This window comes from Sus scrofa, chromosome 9 (assembly GCF_000003025.6).
Source record: "Sus scrofa isolate TJ Tabasco breed Duroc chromosome 9, Sscrofa11.1, whole genome shotgun sequence".
Taxonomy (NCBI): domain Eukaryota; kingdom Metazoa; phylum Chordata; class Mammalia; order Artiodactyla; family Suidae; genus Sus; species Sus scrofa.
The window spans coordinates 25,065,822-25,085,821 of record NC_010451.4 but is presented as its reverse complement, the minus strand read 5'-3'; the positions used below and the strand labels follow the sequence as shown (position 1 = coordinate 25,085,821).

Genomic DNA, 20,000 nt, shown 5'->3' with positions numbered 1-20,000 from the left:
TTAAGGAGATGATTTATAACAAGATGGACTAAGGACAAGCAAGAGAAAATCTCCTAGAAAAAGAGGTGTCACAAAGCCAGCTACCCAGAGAGCCCAGCATGGCCCAGCTTACTCTCTCCCAGGAAAGAGAAAGTGGCAGGCTGGCTCTCCGAATGGCCCCAAAACCACTTTTTATAATTATGAGTCAAGCAAATCTCAGGCTTCCCGAGAAAGCCTCTAATTTCTATTAGATCACTTCATGTCAGTGTCAGCTAAAATCAAAGAATGCCCACCAGGCAGAATGCTCACCTTTTCAGAAGCTACCCCCAAAAAGGGGGATGTTGTTCCCCACACATTAAAATAAATAAACAGGGTACAGCAAGCCTCAGCCTGATGAATGTAAAAGCTGGACAAACAACTTAAAAAAGGTCATACGAGCGTCCCCTTACCTGTTTTGCTGTTGATGGCAAAAAAGTTCTGAGGATTCCCACTCGTAATCCTGTAGGTCAGTTTTTCGTTGGAACTGGAGTCAGGGTCCTCGGCCTGGATCTGAATGACAGACACATCCTTTGGAGAGTTTTCCATGACAACAGGATAATAAATAGGTTCCGAGGTCAACGGAGCATTGTCATTCACGTCTTCAATTTCAATGTAGACCTCGATAGTGGAATAGAGTGGAACAACGCCCCGGTCTGTGGCATAGACAGTCAGCCAGTAGGACCCCGTTGTCTCCCGATCAAGAATGTCTGCCGTAGAGATGACGCCTAAGAGAGAGCAGGAAAGCGTGACTGCTATAGCAAAACTGGAAGACATTAAGTCAGTCAGCCCCAGTGGAGGAGGGCTGGGCTAAGTCATCTTGGCACATGAAAAAAAAAAAAAAAATCCACCATGTAAAATAAAATGAAGGTGTTTCTCTCTACATCAGAACATTATTTGCTGCATAAACCATACTAACTAGTTCTACTGTTTGAGGAGTATAAAGACATTCACAAATACTTAGATTGAATTTGGTGGATAGATACATCTCAGTGCACGCATGCGAGCGCGCGCACACACACGCACGCACGCACGCGGACACACACACACGACAATTGGGAACAATGGGAAGAGTGGGCCAGAGGTCAAAACACTTCCCATGATGCATGGGAAACCAGTGCACTATCAGATCAATATTTCCATTTGACCTGCTATTGAATTGGTTTCCTATGCAATGAATATTTTATCTGTTCATTCACAAAAAATGAAAAAGACCTTTCAAATGTTCTTTTGCTGGTTGGGATGGAAAATATTTTGCATGCGAGCCTCCTCTGCACTATTCTCCTACAAATCGAATGTCACAGTTATTCCAAGCAATCAGGGAAGAACCTGGAAGCCACACCGACATACTTTCTGAAGGAGAGCCACTTTGAGAGAGACCCATGGTCAATCATTTTAAATTAGGACCAGAAAAAAATGCCTGACCTGTTTCCTGCCCCCTTTCCCATTTCATGGTTGAAACAAGTGCCAACCAGGAAACCAGACATCTGCCAGAAAAGCCAAAGCGAAAACACAGGGCTCTTGAATACCTCTCAGAGCCCTTACCCAAATCACCAGGTAACAGAAACTTACTGCTGGAACTCATAAGAAGCTTCTCTAAAGTTTCTTTCTTAAAATCTTCCTTTAAAAAAGTTGTATTGATTGTAAATCAACTATACTTTAACCAAGAATTTTTTAAGTTTTATTGAAGTATGGTTGATTTACCACGTTGTGATAGTTTCTGCTGTATAAGAAAGTAATTCAGTTATACACATACACACATCCATTCTTTTTCAGATTCTTTTCCCATACAGATTATCACAGAATATTGGGTAGAGCTCTCTGTGCTATACAGTACGTCCTCACTGGCTAATCCTTCCACATACACAGTGTGCCTATGCCAAACCCAAACCCCTCATCCATCCTCCCCCTACCAGTCCCCGCTGGTAACCATAAGTGTGTTGTCCATGAGTTTCTTTCTGTTCTGTAAATAAGTTCATCTGTATCCTTTTTCTAGATTTCACATATAAGTGATATCATATGATGTTTGTTTTTCTCTATCTGACTTACTTCATGTAATATGATAATTTCTAGGTCCATCCATGTTGCTTCAAATGGCATTATTTCATTCTTTTTATGGCTGAGTAATATTCCATTATATATCTATATATGTATTCGTGTGATGGAAAAACTCAGTGATTCCACTTATAAATTCTCCGAAAGTAGTTGGGATACTCATGGATGGCATGCTGTTCATGTAAATGTTTATGTCCTAAAAGACATACATGGAAGGAGTCAAGACACAGTTCTCCAATTCTGCCCTGAATCATCTTTCCTTCGTACTCCTGTCAGACTTTCCACTTTATTAGGCATAAAATTTGGCCTAGAGTCCTTATGTAAACAAACTGCCAAGTACAGTTTGGGAAGGAGAAGGGCACCTGTTACAGAACAGGCTGGAATAGTCAAAGTTGCCTATAATGCAGAGCAACTATGTGATCAAAGGGAGATGGCCCAACTGATGCTGAAGTTTCAGCTCTAAAGTTATCCATCAAAGACCTCCTTGAGCTTTCTAATTCTCTCTTGTAAATGAGGCCATCAAATCTCAAATGTGAGCACGGAACTTGCCCAAGGTCGCATGGCTAGTTGTAGAAGAACCAAGGTCTGTCTGCTTTGAATGCTCTAGTTTTTAATCCATTACTTACTATATCTTTGACCCTGGACAAGGTGTTTAAACCAAGCAAGCCTACTTTTATTACCCATAACTCAGTGCTGGGTGATCACGTACTTAAACATATGTGAAAAGTTGGGCAAAATGCTTGCAACATAGTAGATGCCGAGTGTATGTTAAATCAATATGTATTGAAAGCAATACCCGAGGCCTTGTAAACAGTAATCACACTCAAAAGCAAGGGACAATCTTGAGAGGACAGAAGTTGAATGGAATGTCTTGTTAGATTTCTTTTTTTCTTTTCCCATCATGTGGCATTCTTGCTTGGTCTTTGTAACCTGCCCACGATACCTTTTCAGGACAATATCTGGCCTGTTTGGGAAACAGCAAAAGAAGTCCACTACAAAGAGAACTTAATACGCAGCAAAATCAAAGAAGTTAGGTCCGCTTTGTCTATACGTTGCCTGACTCCCACGACACATCACATGTACTGACATACAAGCATGCATGTGTACACACACACACACATGCACACGCACACGCACACACGCGCACAGATTTGTAGTCACAGAATTGCTCTGTGATCCCTGGAAGTCACTTAATTCTCTTTTCTTGTACCTGTCACACTGGGAGATGGTATATTACAGGCTTCGGACCTTAAATGATTTTGAGAAGTCCTTGGATGAAAGGCATCCACTAATGCAAATTAAAATATTTGGGGGAATTTTATGCTATTTTTCAATGAAAGATCAGACATGTCCTCTAGAAGTCAGAATTCTCTCTCATTAAGATAAAATATGTCTATGGTCTATTTACTCATTAACAAGAAGTGCGAATGAGTATCTTGGAACACAGTGTTCTGGCATCACTCGCATGATCCAAAAATTTGCAGACAAAATGAAAAGAATGACTCTGAAATGTGTTGACAATTATTAGTAGATTCATTCAAGACTCCATATTAATCATATTAAATAATCGATGCCAAGTGATAGCATTTCCTCACTTTTTTTCAATGTTTCAAGCTAATTATTCCCTTGGTCACAATTAAAAATGTAAAGCCACATGTCCTTTTTTATCAAGCAAAAACTCACTTCTGAGGCTGCCCAGACTGCCAAAATCATGTCATAAACCCATAGCTTTGTAACAACTACCATGCATTCTTTATTACTTTTTCTTTCAACAGAGGCGTAATTGGCATACAATAAACTATACATATTTAAAGGAAACAATCTGTAGGTTTTGATACCCAGGAAACCACCACCACCATCAAGAGAAGAGATATGACCATTATCTTCAAAAGTATTCTCCTTCCTATTTTAATCTAATTAAAACACTCTCAAATTGTCCCTACTCCCAGACAACCAGGTTAGTTTTGTCACTACAGATTAACTTGTATTTTCTAGAATTTTATGTAAATGGAATGATACAGTATGCGCGCTTTCGGTCTGGCTTCTTTCACCCAGAGCGATTATTTTGAGATTTGTCCATATGTAAAAATACATCAGACTGCTTTATTTCTGAGTAGTATGCCATTTGAACGGGTACAGCACAATTTTTTTAACCATTGATTTGTTGGACATTTAGGTGGCTTTCAGGTTTTAGATGTTACAAATGAAGCTGCTGTGAACATGCATATACACGTTTTGGGTGGAAGTACTTTCAATACTCAAGTAACTACCTAGGAGTGGAATGGCTATGTCATATTCCCACTAGCAGTAAATGTGGGGCATTCCAGTTGCTCTACATCCTCCTCTGACATACCTGGCATGAGCAGTTGCCTTAATTTTAGACAGTCTAATGGGCATTTACTGATAAATCCTAGTTTAAATCTGCATCTTCTTGGTGATATGGAGCATCTTAAAAGTACTTATTTTCATCTGCACATCTTCTTTGGTTTAAATACTCAAATGTTTTATGCATTTAAAAAACTGGATTGTTTTGGGCGTTCTTATATATTCTGGATTGAAGTCCTTTATCAGATATGCGATTTGCAAATGTGGTTTGTCTTTTCATTCTGTTATATACATATTTTTTAAAGAACAGAAATTTTTAATTTTGATTATATCCAAGTTCTCACTTTTATTTTTATAAATCATGTTTTTGGTGTGCAGCTAAGAAATCATTGTCTAGCCCAAGATCACAAAGATTCTTTTCTTATGTTTTCTTCAAGAAGTTTAGGCTTATATTTTATATTTATGTTTATGATAAATTTTGAGTTCAGTGTTGATATATGGTACAAGGTATGGACTGGGTTTTTTTTTTTCTTTGTATGTAGATATTCATTGTACCAGCCACATTTGTTGAAAAGATTATCTTTCTTCCACTCAATTGCCCTTGCATTTTGTTGAAAAATCAGTTGACCATATACATGTATGGGTGTACATCTGGACTCGCTATTCTGTTTCATTGATCTATTTGCCTATTTTTACATCAATATCACACTTTCTTAATTAATACAGTTTTACAATTAGTCTTGAAATTAGGAAGTATAAGTCTTGTAGTTTTGCTCGTTTCAAGTTGTTGGTGCTACTCCAGATCATTTTGTGTCTCCGTATGAAGTGTAGAATCAGCTTTAGAATCCACACGAAATTTAAAAACAACCTATTAGGATTTTTACTGAGACTGTATTGACTCTATAGATCATTTTGGAAAGAACTGACATCTTAACAACTTTGAGTCTATCGATTCATGAAAATGGTATATCCCTCCATTTATTTATATTTCCCTGTATTTCTCTAACAATGCTGAAGTGTACAGGTCTTGCACATCTACTATCAAAGTTACCCCTAAGCATTTCATATTTTGAGACTGTTGTAAATGGCATTATTACTTTAAATTCAAGTTCAAATTGTTGATAGTATATAAAATATGACTGCTTTTTGTATACTGATCTTACAACCTTGTTACCCTCATTTATTAGTGACCATGGAGTTTTTACAAATTCCATAGGGTTTTCTACATAGATGATCACATCATCTCCAAAGAGAGACAGTTTTATAACCACTACCATCACATCCACACTCACAACTATTTAATCCTTGTGTGTCTAATATTATGATAGGTGCAATAAATGCATTATTAAATTTTATAAATCCATCGTTAATTAAGTAAATATTTATTTTCTGCCAAGCACTCAAGAGGTCATTACTATATGTTTATCCCCATGTTACAGGTAAGGGTCTAGAGATTAAATAACCTGTGAATGATCACTCAGCTAATAAACGGACGACCTCATTCTCAAACTTTGGTCTATCAAACTTGAGACCATTTGTTAACCAAACATTATATTGCCTTTTCAATCCATATAGACATCAGACCCACACAGTATTTCATGTCCAAGGAAATTATTTTTCCCCTCTTACACAGAAGTATAATTAATCGGGCAAGTACTGTTGAGCTAATATGATACTTTCCTAATTGACTTCTCCAGGTACTTCTTGGTATGTCTGTGTAGATTATAAAATCAAACACAACAGTACTGATTCTCTGTAAAGAGAGTCTTTTTGATTTATAAAAATATGCAGAACATAAATGTTTGTGACATAGTCATCATCCATTATGTAACACAGTCCTGGAGTGTTTATCTCCAGGAAAGAATCTGTCTTTTGAGAAAGTACATTCTATAAGGAGAGGCTCTATCACGCTGCTTAAACTGTGGTCTCACTGCACACAGCAGTGCCTCACATATAGAGACACTCAAAAAATGTCCATCAATGCATTTAACTCCTCACACTGAATCAACAGCAGGTTAGTTTACATCACTGATGAGATACGTCAGCCTCACTCAGTCGCACTTGGAAGGACTTTGAAGTTCCTTAAGTCTAACTGGCCGGCTAAGGAAAGCATCCCTCCCACCTCATGCCCAACCCAGCACCCAGCCTCTGCTATGAGTCTGATGACCGGGCTCTCGCTATTTACCAGGGAGTTTCAGCTAATGCAAAGTTCTTCACATTGAGGCAAAATTTCAGTCTCTAATTCCAATGCATTCCCATCTCACATCCCAGAGTAAGACAGAACGAGTCTGCAAACCTCCCAGCAGGGCTCTTCAGACGTCAGAAGATGATCCTCTCTTCCCAGGGTTTTCCTTCTCGAGTCTGAGGTTTCCTTCCTCAAGCGTCATATAGGCTGCTGGTCTTTTCTTCATCCCTGCTCTACAGTCATAAGGTATGACCTTTCTCCATTCACCAACATGTTTTGAGCAGGGGTAGGAGTGGGCCATTAATAAATTTTATTTAAAAAATAAACCATCCACAGGGAGCGCCTAGTAAGTTCCAGGGAGTGTTGCTCAGTAGAAAGGACTCCGGTGGAATAACCCAGACGGAGATACATCTTACCCCCTTTATCTTTTCACCTATTACAGAAGCATTCACAGTAGATTCCGCTGAGATGCCTAAATTTTATGCTGCTATTTATGAAAATGTCATTTTACAAATTCCTTAGACATACAGGTAGGATATTTTCTACTCTTTATTTTTGAGATATGCTTGTGTTTATAATTCTTTTTCCTATTTCTTCTTTATTTGCTGTATCATAAAGGCAATAGCAGACTGGAAGTATTTGGGTAACTTAATATTTAATTGTATAAGCAGACAGGCAAAGTTTATTTATTTATTTATTTATGAGACCTGTGCACCGCTTGAAATGGAATTAGTTGATCTCAGCATGAAACATGTGTTAGCTATAATTGTTCTTTCTTATTCACAAATGTTAGGAAAAAATACATATATGCACTTTGTTCTCATCACAGAAACTCTAAATGTTGGAGATGAAAGGAAAAATTGTATGGAGCTGTTCAACTCGGATAAGTGTCACACTTTGGGTTACTTACCTCTTTCTAGCCCTGTCCCCACATGCTACAACCAAATGATATTTCAAATGACATCTTCCCCCAAAAGAATACACCCAAACACCCACAACAACTCCAAAACAACCTGTCAACAATGGTCCAGGGAATGCTTTGGAGGCTGGCCACGTGCTCTGATGAAAAATCTGCCTGCCAGGATAACAATTATAGATTTTTTAACAGGAGGCAGTTAAAAAAAAAAAAAAAAAAAAAAGACACACACACACACACACACACAAACCCAACTTAAAAACACCATGATGGTATCATCTTTGTAGACTTGGTGGTGGGGTCTATTTACTTCTGCATATTAGATTATTTTATTCCCAATTAGTCAAAATATTAACTCCTGATTTTCAGTGCATATAAAATTTGTATTAACTTTTTATTCTGAAACAGTAATAGACAAACAGGAAAGTGCAGAGAAATGTACAGGAGTTCCTGGGCAACCTTCATCCAGCTTGTTAACATTTAATGTATTTTTAAATTTCTTATTTCTTCAAGAATCAACACGTACTAGATTTATTTCTGAGAGAACACAGAATTCATTCATGGGCTTCGTAGTCCATTTTAGCCAACCCTTGCTTGCCTTTGTTCAGCAAGATCACACAGATAATATTTTTCTTTCCTTTCTTATTCATCCCCAGACTTGTATAAAGCTCTAATTGCCTTAGGAGGGATCACTCTTCTGAGCAGAGTGTGGTAAAAATTAAGGGAAGGATGGGGATTTTGTCCTCAGAGGCCCAACTAGGGTCACTGCATGTAAGCCTATGGTCATATCTGTAACTGTTACCAGCCTGAAATACACTGAAAGCAATTGGAATCAGCCGAAAAGGGATGAGCCAACATGCATTGCACAATTGCGGGTGGAGAGAATCTTTTTTGGTCTTTTGTCTTTTTAGAGATGCACCCTGTGGCATATGGAGTTTCCCAGGCTAGGGGTCAAATCAGAGCTGTAGTCACAGGCCTATGCCACTGCCACAGAAACGCTAGATTCAACGCTACACCACAGCTCATGGCAATGCTGGATCCTTAACTCAATGAGCTAAGCCAGGGATCGAACCTTCATCCTCGTGGATGCTGGTGGGGTTTGTTAACTACTGAGCCACGACGGGAACTCCTGAGCATCTTAACTTAGAGGTTCAAAATGCTTCAAATATCTTTATACATACATGTGCTTTTCTACATTTTATACATCACATATCTGACACCTAATATATTTAAATTTGCACTTTAACGCACTTTTTAAATTGGGGATTTTAAGTGCGTCACCCAGCTAATCAAGTGGCAAAATCAGGCCTGGAATCTGGAGCTGTGAATAGAAGTGCGCACTCTTTTCATTACTTGAGTTGCCTGCTGATCTATCCCCGTGTGTCCATTATCATGACAAAGAAGCCAATTCCAAGCCCCCTGTTCCTCACAGTGGCTTGGTATCAGCTCTTAGGTAATGGGAAATTCAAGAGTTTCCTTACTCTCCTCCACTTCTAAAGTTGTAGCAAGATATTATTCCGACTCCATTTTTCTATCTTCTGAAAACATTCTCAGATGTTGGACTGGTTTGTGGCCCAGGAATGAAGAGATTCGAGTCTTCCTTAAACATCCCTCTCTCCTTTGCTTTTGCACAAAGAGTACTGCACACGTGGTGCCTTCAGTCCCCGCCTCCCCAAACCAAACCCCCTTCTCCGTTCTTCAAAGAGGTTTCAGAGTCAGAGGGCACCCCTCTCCCAGCCAACCAGGGCTCCAGGGTGTCCTCCATCGGCCTTGGTCTTAGCAATTCATTTTCGTCCCTCGACCATTCTACTTAAAAGCTCCCTGTGGGCAGAGACCCTTCTGTCTTGTTTTTTTCTCTGTTCTAGGAGGGTGGCTAGCAATGTGGAATACTTTAACTGTTGAATTAAAAAATGAAGGATAACGTCAGGAGTTCCCATCGTGGCACAGCGGAAACGAATCTGACTAGGAATCATGAGGTTGCGGGTTCAATCCCTGGCCTCGCTCAGTGGGTTAAGGATCTGGTGTTGCTGTGAGCTGTGGCCTAGGCCAGCGGCTACAGCTCCAATTCGACCCATGGCCGGGGAATCTCCATATGCCGTGGGTGCAGCCCTAAAAAAACAAAACAAAACAAAAAGTGAAGGATAACATCATAATAGTTGCAAAGTGTAAGCAAGTTGGGATGTCTGCCTCTTTGTAGACAAGTACTCTGACGAATGGCTAGGTTAGAAAAAAAAATTTGCGTCATCTAGCTGTCTTGCTATGCTGTGATCACTAGGAAGGATAAAATGGGATAGACTGAGTTTGTCATCAAATTAAGACTTCTCTAATGTATGCACAGAACTGATAGTTCCCTGGCTCTGTAACTCTGCTCTCCATCTCTGAATTCTCCTATTTGATAAGACAATTTTCTTAAAATTCACGTCCAATTTTGAGCTGTCCTTTTACTACCTAGAATGCAGATGGGGTCATGGTAATATCTCTGAGGCTTGAAGCCAAGATGCAGCTTGGTAAAGACATCAGTTGACTTGATCATGCACTTAAACGCTGCACTGCTCACACACCACAGGCAGCGGGAATGAAAGCCCTGGGCCCCCAGATACTGAAGCAGCAGGGCACTCTCTCTCTGGCCTCTCACCCACCCCCAGATACGTTTTGTTCTACTCTGTTCCCTCCTCTTCATGCCAACTTCTATTGATTAGCTATCTTTCATCTTTGCAGAAGGAGAAGAAAAATCCACGGCACAGTTGTGGGGAACAATTCTGTACTGAAATGCAAGCGCCTTCATTCCCTGTTATTTCACAAGGCTCAAAGCTGGGGCGCTGCACATTAGATTAAGGCAAAAAGCTGCAGGCTGAATCCAAGCTTTTATTTGGAGTTAATGAAAATGGACAGCTCTCCTTGTCTGTTTGGGACCCAGGAATTCTAAAACTTAGCTACGTGCTTGAACGCCTCCCATGAAGTTCTGTGTTCTCAGTGAACACACACTTGGAATTCGATTTTTTTAAAGACAAATTTTCAGGACCAATTTTCAATGGACTCAACATGTACACCTGTTCTCTCTCTAGAGTAATTCTGGTCTGTGTAGCTGGCATCAGGTGCCCAAAGTCTCCAAACAAGATGCAGACAGGGGACCAGGCTGTAACACACCTAGCTGGCATTGCTTTTTCTCTTCCTTGTACCCCAGATTCTTCCCAGCCCCAGACCCTTTCTGTGGTCCGTGCTAACGTGCAGATCCCCCATACCCAGCACAATGATCTGGGTCCACACAGCCAAAGAGAAGAGAGGACTGACATTTAAAACTATGGAGAATGTGCTCTCACAATATATGAAATAAAGTCGAGAAGTGGTTTTGTTAAATGTCTGAAAGCATGGAGGTTAGTTCACGAAGGGCAGTAGTTAGCTGGATTCTATTTCTTTAGAAGAAGAAACGAGTATAAATGTCAACATAAAGCATTTTGGTTCCATATCTAGAAATACTTTCTGATAACAATGGGAGATGAACAAAGGAAGAGCTCTCTGAGGAAGCTGAGGTTTCTGTCTATTCCTATGTTTCAGCGACAGATGAGAAAGAGAGAGGGAAGGAGGGAGGGAGGAAAGGAGGGAGGGAAGGAAGGAGGGAAGGGGAAAGAAAGAGAAGGAGAAAAAGAGAAGGAAGGAAGGAAAGAAAAAGAAAGAAGAGGGAGAAATAAAGAAGCCATCGTGTGTCTAGTAGAAACTTTTGGAGCCTTCACATTAGTTACTAGATAAATCTCTGTGTTCAAGAAAAATTAAGACTTCATTACAGAAGAAAATACACAATAAGAACAAAATTTTAAAAAGATGGCATGCCTACGGTGGCTCAGCAGGTTAAGGACCCAACATTGGGTTTTCTGCAAGGATCTGGGTTTGATCTCTGGCCTCCCTCAGTGGGTCAAGGATCCAGCATTACTACAATCTGCAGCGTAGGTCACAGATGGGGCTCAGATCAAGCATTGTAGTGGCTGTGGCATTGGTCCCAGCTACAGCTCTGGTTTGACCCCTAGCCCAGAAACTTCCATATGCCGCAGGTGCAGCTATAAAACTAACAACAACAAAAAAAAGAGAAATAAATAAAAATAAAAAACACGCATTAATTCATGGCCGAGAGATAATAACTGTTATGTTCTTGCTGTAGTGCCTTTGTTCTGTATTATTTCACCACCAAAGCAGTATATTTCTCTGTAATTGTGGCTCCTCACTTGCCATCACATACTGAACAGCTTTCCACATTGATAATTGTAGTCCTATATGCTTTACTTCTACTGACCGCGGGGTAATACCCCCTTGCCCACTGACCCACTAATGCGATAAAATGTAAACTTCCTATGTGCAAGAATTTTCTCTGTGGCATCACTGTTGTATACTCCAGAGGAGTGGCTAGTACACACTGGATGTCTGATAAATAGTTGTTGAAATATTCATATAATGTTTATCATTTATTTAAAGAAGTCCCTCTTGCTTAGGTCATAGCTTATTTTTTTTGCTATTATAAAGTATGCTTAGATAAAAAACGTTGTGTCTCTATCTTTTTCAATTATTTCTTAGGATAAATACACAGAAGTAGAACTGATGAATCGAAGGGTTTGTACATTTTTAAATGCATTTGAATCAACTGCCAGAAAGACTAAACTTACCAGCAGTTTCTGATGACATTTTTGACTCAATCTCTACAAGATCTGCATTATGCTAGTGGAAAAAAAAATTTAAAAAACCCGAATCAAAAACAATCTGCAATTTACCGTCTATAGAGGTCATAGCTGACCTTATAAAAATTTCCTCCTTGTATTTTAATCATTTGACTCAACAACAAAATGCCACGTTTTTGCAGTGGGATAAAATATTATTGACAGAGAGATCCGTCCTAAAAATTCAAAAGACATATTTCACATGAGGCACAACTTTAATGAAATTAAAATTTGTCCACAAAACCAATTTCTTCCGCCTGGAAAAGTGCCGTGGAATTTTTACACGACATGTCAGAGGATAACCCTTAGCTCGTCAAGTAAGAACATTTTCGGGGGATGTGCTATTAGATATCGGTCATACTTTAACTTCATATTTAGTTTATTTACTACCAGCTCTAACTCAGCACAGAGAGCACCTGGGTGTCTCTGAGCAGAGTGGCTACAGAAGAGGCTTCCTTTGGGCTGGGGGGTTTTTTTCCTCCCCCTCCCCCAGCTGCCACCCCAGTTTTATTGAGGTCAAAGGGACAGACATCCCAGTATGTTTAAGGTGTAGGGCATAAGGGCTTGACTCACACGTACTGTGAAATGTTTGCCACGATAAGTTTAGTCAGCATCTGGTATAGGCGCTGTATATCATGCAGATAGAAAACCCAACCCAACCCAACCCTACAAACAACAAAAACAACCAATGGGAGACTGAGGGTTTGAGTTTTGTTTAGAAAAGGCTTTTGACTTTCAAAAAGTCAGCCTCGAAGCAAGAGTCCCCTGAACCAAAATGCCTGTGTAAAGGCTTTGGAGGGTGTGGACTAAAACACTGCTTGCCTTGGCAGAAGAACGAAGCATGCTCCCGCTGCCATCAAGCCACCACGTTACAGCCATCCCCGAGGGAGCTACGTATGGAACCAGAATGCCTGGCACAGCCTCCCTCCCCACCCCAGACTGTGCCTCCTGAGGAGTCTCAGGATGAGCATGCTCCAGGTGCTGGCCCCAGACAGCTGAGCTGCCGAACAAATGAATGGTTTGGTTAGGGGACCATTGACTGAAACCTCTCACCCCAGCCAGGCAGGATAACAGCCACTTGTATGAGTTGTCTCACAACAGGAGGCCCTGATACGAAACTTGGGGCAGCCCTGAAGACGGATCAGGAGGATCTGGGAAGGGGCAGAAGAAGAGAGGAGACGACCAACCTCCCAGAATCCTTTGGGCTGGAACCCATCTTGGTTGAGAGGAGCAGGCGCCCTGAAAAAGGACGCTGAGTCAGATCAAGTGTGGCCTGAGCAAGAGAATTGGCCAGAGATAACCCAGGAACGAACCCCATTCCCACAAAACCTGAGACTGCAAGTCACGTGGCAGACCGGTTCTCCTGAGATCCCCACCCTGCTGCTCCCTGCCTGGTGCCCCTTGTACTTTGTCAGCATGTGCGTCTCCTGGGACAATTCGCTCCTGAGTGTTAGACAAGAGCCCGGCTCCCCCTTCCTGCAACAGTTTCAGTGAGGCCAGACTCTGGCACCTTCACACGCACAGAGAAGTGCTAAATTCCTTAACTGGAGATGTCTGGGTCTCCTGAATTAACAGTGCTCTTTTGATGTTCTGACTACCTGGTCTTTGTTGCAAAACTCCTATGTATCTGCGATCCCTCATTGTCTCTTCAGAGCAGTCTCCCAGAATTATCTGAGATGCTGAGACAGTCTGATGTTTTCTGAGAGTCTGATGTCATCTGAGTTATCTGAGATTGCCTCTTCAGAGTTACCTGAGATGCTGAGTTCTGGGCTGAAGTCCTCAGTTTTGTCTGCCAAACAAAACAGAACCCTCAACTTTTAGGCTATACATTTTTTTTTTAGTCGACAAGTGTGTGCACCCACCGATTTTCACAAAAGCTCATGTGTTTACCCTGTAAGCAATGCAGGGTGATACAAAATCCACTAAAAAATGGATGGCTCCGCTCGAACTTTCTGGAAATGTGTCCTTTTTGAAAACTTTTTCTCCAACTTAAAGGAGACTTTTTTTTCCTTTTTTTGGTTTCTCTTATATCAGAATATGGAAACAGTAAGTGAAACTGTATCTGCTCAGATACAAATCTCATACTGAATAACCCCCCAGTAAGGAGCAACAGTCTTCAGTAACTTCCGAATAAAATAATGAAAGCACAAGCTCACTTATTCTTTCCTCAAGTGAACGCACCCTGACTTTCACAGCTGAGTGGATGTTTACTAAGAAAATATTTTTACTGAGGTTGCACAGATAACTGCATATATGATACCCAAATAGCTGAATTTATTCCCTTGGCAAAAACACATTCTAGGTGATGGGAGTGAAGCACGGACCAAACAAAGGAAACTGGATCAGTATCTAAGTTTAGTATTTTTTCCCCCCGCCCCCCTATATGTAACCGAAAAACCTAAAACTACGTTTATTATGACAAGTTTATAAACGCTTACCTAGGGGAAAAGCACCCTATAGAACTTCCGTCTGTCTTCTTTCATCCTTTCAGGTTAAATCTCACTACACTCCTTCTTCCTTTGCTTGAGTGTCATCAAAGTCCCACAGACAGTGCCATACTTAGGTAATTAAGTTGGGCTGATTAGGTTATAGGAACTCTCCTTGCACATGAAAGCTCATGAATGAAATCCTTGAAACCACCTTACCTTTCTTCACAATGGAAACAATAAACTCTCTGCTTTCCCATTTATAACCAAATGCATAACTACAAAGGCGCCAAGAAACCAGGGCCCAGAAGGAGGAAAGTGTCTGGTTTTCTCTAATTGAGTTTCTCCCATTCTCATCTTCTATAGATTCCTTGCATTGTTTTCCAATTTTCATTCGCTTTTCATCCCATTAAATGGTTCTAACCTTTGACATGTGCACACTACCCCGGATTCATCCCCTATTCATAACTGAGATGAAATGTACCTACTTGGTCTGTGGACAGGACCAGAGGCATTGACAAGACACAGATAAATACTCTGTTAGACAAGCTTTTGAGGAGAAAACAAAAGCAGATGCCTCATCTAGCTACAGTCCTTAAAAATCAGTGTGAACAGGCACAAGGCTTGCATTTTTGGTAAATCCATAGTAGCTGTTGACTTGTAGTGAAAGGAAGAGGGGGAAAAAATGCAGCTATTACGGCTAGTTTATTCTTACTGGGCTGACTTTATGCTGCAGACAGAACAGCTCTTTCAAAATTTTGATATTTAAAAGTGCTTAGCGATTCTAAGCTGTGTAAACAGCAATACGGGTAAATGTTAGTTTTAGGGCAAATTACTGAGATTTGCGAACAAATTGCCATGCAGTTTTCTCAACACGGAGATGAAAAATCATGTTGATTTTTCTCCCCTTTGTAAGAACATTAATTTAGACACTGCCCACAATGTGACGCACATAATATGCATGGAATCAGAAACAACTATTTTAGGAACTCTAAGAATAAAGTGGTAGTAATGTGATCTCTGTATCACTGTGAAAATTCAAGCAAGGCAATATGAAAATTGTATTTTTATATCATATTCAAGCAACAGTGATTAAAACACATATGTGAATGGCTCCCACTGAGGCTTCTGATGCTGGGTATAGACAATATATACATCACTCATAAATTTCCACTATCCAAAGGAAAACTGAATAAGTGAAATTAAAATGTGTAAAACTGTTACTTGGGAGGTATCACTCAACAAATGTCGCTCTAGGTTACACTTAGGATAGTTTCTTGTCACATAGTACAATAGGGACATGCTAGGACCAAAGAGAAAAGAGGGGAGGTGATCAGAAGGAGGGCCTTTGGGTTCTCATGGCCATTGCCATGGCCATCCTTCCTCCTTTCATGCATCTACACTTCAGAGTCCAACAGAGGTGAAATCCCAGGTACTCATGGAAGGCTGCAACAGAAAAGAACAAGACGGGAAAATGTGACATGAAAGAGAAGACAGGAAGAGCCTTGCAGTTTCAGGAGATTATTCTAGACTGCGGGTTGCATGGGGAAATCTGTGCCGGGGTCCATTCCAATCAACGATCTGCTTAAAGCCTGAGACATGCTCTGTAGGCACAGAGACATTGCCCTGCCTTTCTGCAGAGGGGGTTTCGTGTCCTGTGACCTTGACCTTAATTCTGGGGTTTGTGTCTATGTCCTTGTAGGATCAGGTCACCCAAGACAGCAGTTCTGTTGTTCTCTACACATCCCTTGCTTGACCAGTGCCTGCTCTACCTAGATCCTACTCAAAGGACGGACCTGGAGTTCCCGTCGTGGCGCAGTGGTTAACGAATCCGACTAGGAACCATGAGGTTGCGGGTTCGGTCCCTGCCCTTGCTCAGTGGGTTAACGATCCGGCATTGCTGTGAGCTGTGGTGTAGATTGCAGACGAGGCTCGGATCCCGCGTTGCTGTGGCTCTGGCGTAGGCCGGTGGCTACGGCTCCGATTTGACCCCTAGCCTGGGAACCTCCATATGCCGCAGGGGCGGCCCAAGAAATAGCAAAAAAAAACAAAAAAAAAAAAAAAAAAAAAGGACGGACCTTCCTCTACCCAGGTCCCTGCTAATGACTGTTCCAGCCTTGTATCAGAACATCTCCTGTATGACAGCTTATCAAAGGGGTGGTGAGGGGCGTTCTCCTCTGCTGGTAACCAATGAACCAACTTGACTTCACTTCCCCCATAACTGGTAGCATTCCTCTTCCCCCAGGAGCAAAGTCTGCCACCAGATCCTGCTCACTGGCCACTACATACAGTGGGCTGTCATTCTAGGACCTTGTTTAGATAAGAGCCCCCTACCCATCAAACCCCTGGTGTCTCTGTGGCTGTCTCTGGGCTCTTTCTTAGATCTTGAAGCTGGATGAGGACAGGCCTGCCAGGACCCCAACACTCCCTACTAGACTGTAACATGCCCCAGGGCAGAGAAGATCCTGCCTGTCTCACTCAACACAAACCCCAACACCTACAGAGCCCCAGACAGTTTCTGCACATAGTACCTAAACGTTAAATATTTGTTGAATGAGCGACTGGCATTTCTACTTCCAAATGGAACTGTGATGACTGTGCAGGAAAAGCTCGGCAGAAAATTATTAGAAATCCAGGAACAGTATCTGGGGTATGGCAATGAGTTAAAAGGCAAGACAAAAAACAAACAAACAAAAACAAACCAAAAAAGCCATCTAGTTAGCTCCAGGAAATTGGAAACAGGAAAAGCTGCTAAAAGGAAAGTTTAATTAAAATAGCAGGAGGCCCAGCTGAGAAAGTCTAAGCTTCTCGCGGGTTGGCACCATCTTCCTATAACCCATGAAAGCCGCAATAGATGTGGATCGGTGACCTCGCCTCGCTGTTAAAGACAGCCCCAAAGGGGGCAGCGACATACAACCAGCACCACACTAGAACTTGCAGCTGCAGCTCCTCCAGGATGCATCTGGTACACAAGTAGGAGCTGGGACCAGAGACATTAACAGACACCCAAAGTCACGGATCACATGTAACACCTGCTCCGTCGCCAATAGGAAGCCTCCGCAAGCTCAGAACAGTTGCACACGGAGGCCCAGCCAGAGCCATTCTCTCCGCACAGACCTGAGAGCCGTAGCTCAGAAACGACTGGTCTGTACTTGACCACATGGGCGCCCCAGCACCCGGAGCTGGCGCCAAGGAAGTAGCAGGTGGTCCTGGACTATCTCCAGTTGGCACATATGGCCATCTCAAAGACCTTCCCCTCCCCTCTTCATTCTCATCTCCTTCCACTCCCTGCCCCATCCACCTGGAACCTCCAGGCCCCCAAGAATTACTCATGTTGTCCCCTTTGTCTGAAAGAACCACCCCTTACACCTTCAAGACACAAATTCAGTACTTCTGCTGTATGAAGCCATTAGCCCCCCAAAAAGACGGGGCACTTATTCTACCACTGTATTTATAGCTGCCATTACTACGGCATGTAATACACTATTCTGCAGTTTTCTTTGTACAGCGGACACCTCAATGAGCATCTTAAAGGGGCCAATGTCTTATTCATCTTCGGTGCGCTCCGTCCCTGACACACGTAATCACTCAGCGAATGTGAACTGGATGCAACGGAAACCCGTTTCTGAGCTGCAGCCATTCGCAGAAATGTCCTGCCAGGGAACGTGCCAACAGGTAAATCTTGTCGGGAAGATCGTAAAGTCTAGGCTAACAGGATGACGGTTCTTGTGGAAAGAGAAATTATAGCAAAGAAGGGGAGGCAAATGTGTAATATATTTATTCATAACCAGTTCAAGGAAGGCTTCAAAGACACGGCCGACGTAGGATTTTAAAATCAGCTATAAAAATGCTTTATTTTTAGTGCATAGAGCCGATCAGTCCTTTGCATGATTTCCTGCAGAGAACCAATATTAAACTCCTAAGTAACAGTTGTTCACAACCAATGGACCTTTGGAATACTTTACTTCTGTTTCTGCTATCAAACCTGAGCCCTGAGCAGAGACCAGAGAGGTTTCCAATGCCCATTAAACAAACAAGTCATGTTCACTGGGAAGCATCCAAAAGAAATGGGTGAAAAAAAAAATCCCTAAAATAAGTTAGACCTGGCTTCCTCCATGCCCAAGTCTGAGCACTGACCTCCCAAGAAGTCTGGCTCGTTCATGGAATCTGTGCAGCCTTCTGGCTCTTATGCTGTATTTTTCATGGCACAGCTGACTTTCGTGTATGATCTGGACCTGACAGCTAGGGCTGTTCTAAAATGAAAAACTACAACTATTTAGCTTCCATTACATAATAATTCACAATCTCTGATGGAAATGTTCAAGTCACTTAGGACTCTGGTTTGGAACAATGTATCTGTTTTAATTCAGATGACAGCAGTAATTCATTTGGACCACATGATTCATAGAACATGCTTCTCCTTCACCGTAACCTCTGCCGTTATGAAATGACACCCTTTCGTGAGACCACTTTGAAAGGGTAAGATGTAAATCCTTTGACATCAATGAACCCTATAATTGTCTGATGTATAAAGAATTATTTTTTATTCCTACAGGAAGAGAAAGGACAAGCTCGCATTATTTTTCAAAATTATAATTAGTGATGATCACTTAGGAAGACATGAAATCAACTTAACAGGGCTGACCTGTGTGTTTTTAAAAATGAAATACAATAGGATAGAAAAATCAGAGTGTGCTGTGTGCAATAAAGGTAAATAGTGCTTTGTAAAACTCATATGTTAAGAATAAGAGAGAGAGAGAAAGAGTGGATTGTGGTACAAAGTGTATTTAAATGTATTTTTTACTAAGGGTCATGGCCAAAAAAGGTAGAAAATGGCTGACAAACTGTAAATGAGTCTAATTCTGGAGTCAGGAAGCACAGTGAAAATGCAGGTGAAAAATCCTAATTTTATGTCTGTCATTGATTAGTGATATATCCTTTTGCAAGTGACAAGTTCTCTGCCTATTTCCTTGTCTACAAAACAGGTATGACACCTCATAAAGTTCCTTGAAGTTTAATGATTATGGGAGGATACACTGATTCTTTATTATCTAAAATGCCCAGTACAGTGCCTGGAACATATTCAATATGCCTTAAAGGCTAGCAATTATTGTTTCCATTATTATTTTAAAATTATTTTTATTGTTTTATAAAGCAGTCTGTGTACTACGAGTAGATATTGCCCAAAAGGCAGTATCATATATTACTTTCCAAATTGAAATGGATGTAACTAAACAAAGCGGATTGACATTTTTTCAGTCATTGCCACACTTCCAGACTCAAACAGCTTGACATTCCACTGAAAAATTGAACCCTGGCTAACGATACCAAGGAACTGTGAACTGAGCATTACATTAGCATTTCATCACCTGATC

General features: G+C 41.2%; 1 protein-coding gene across 1 annotated transcript in view; it reads right to left on the bottom strand.

Moving 5' to 3' along the window:
• The window catches only part of FAT3 (FAT atypical cadherin 3), a 704,031-nt gene that overhangs the window by 390,603 nt on the left and 293,428 nt on the right, over positions 1–20,000 (bottom strand). The window contains 1 exon segment of the mRNA XM_021102333.1: positions 429–743. Coding sequence (XP_020957992.1) covers positions 429–743 — 315 coding nt within the window.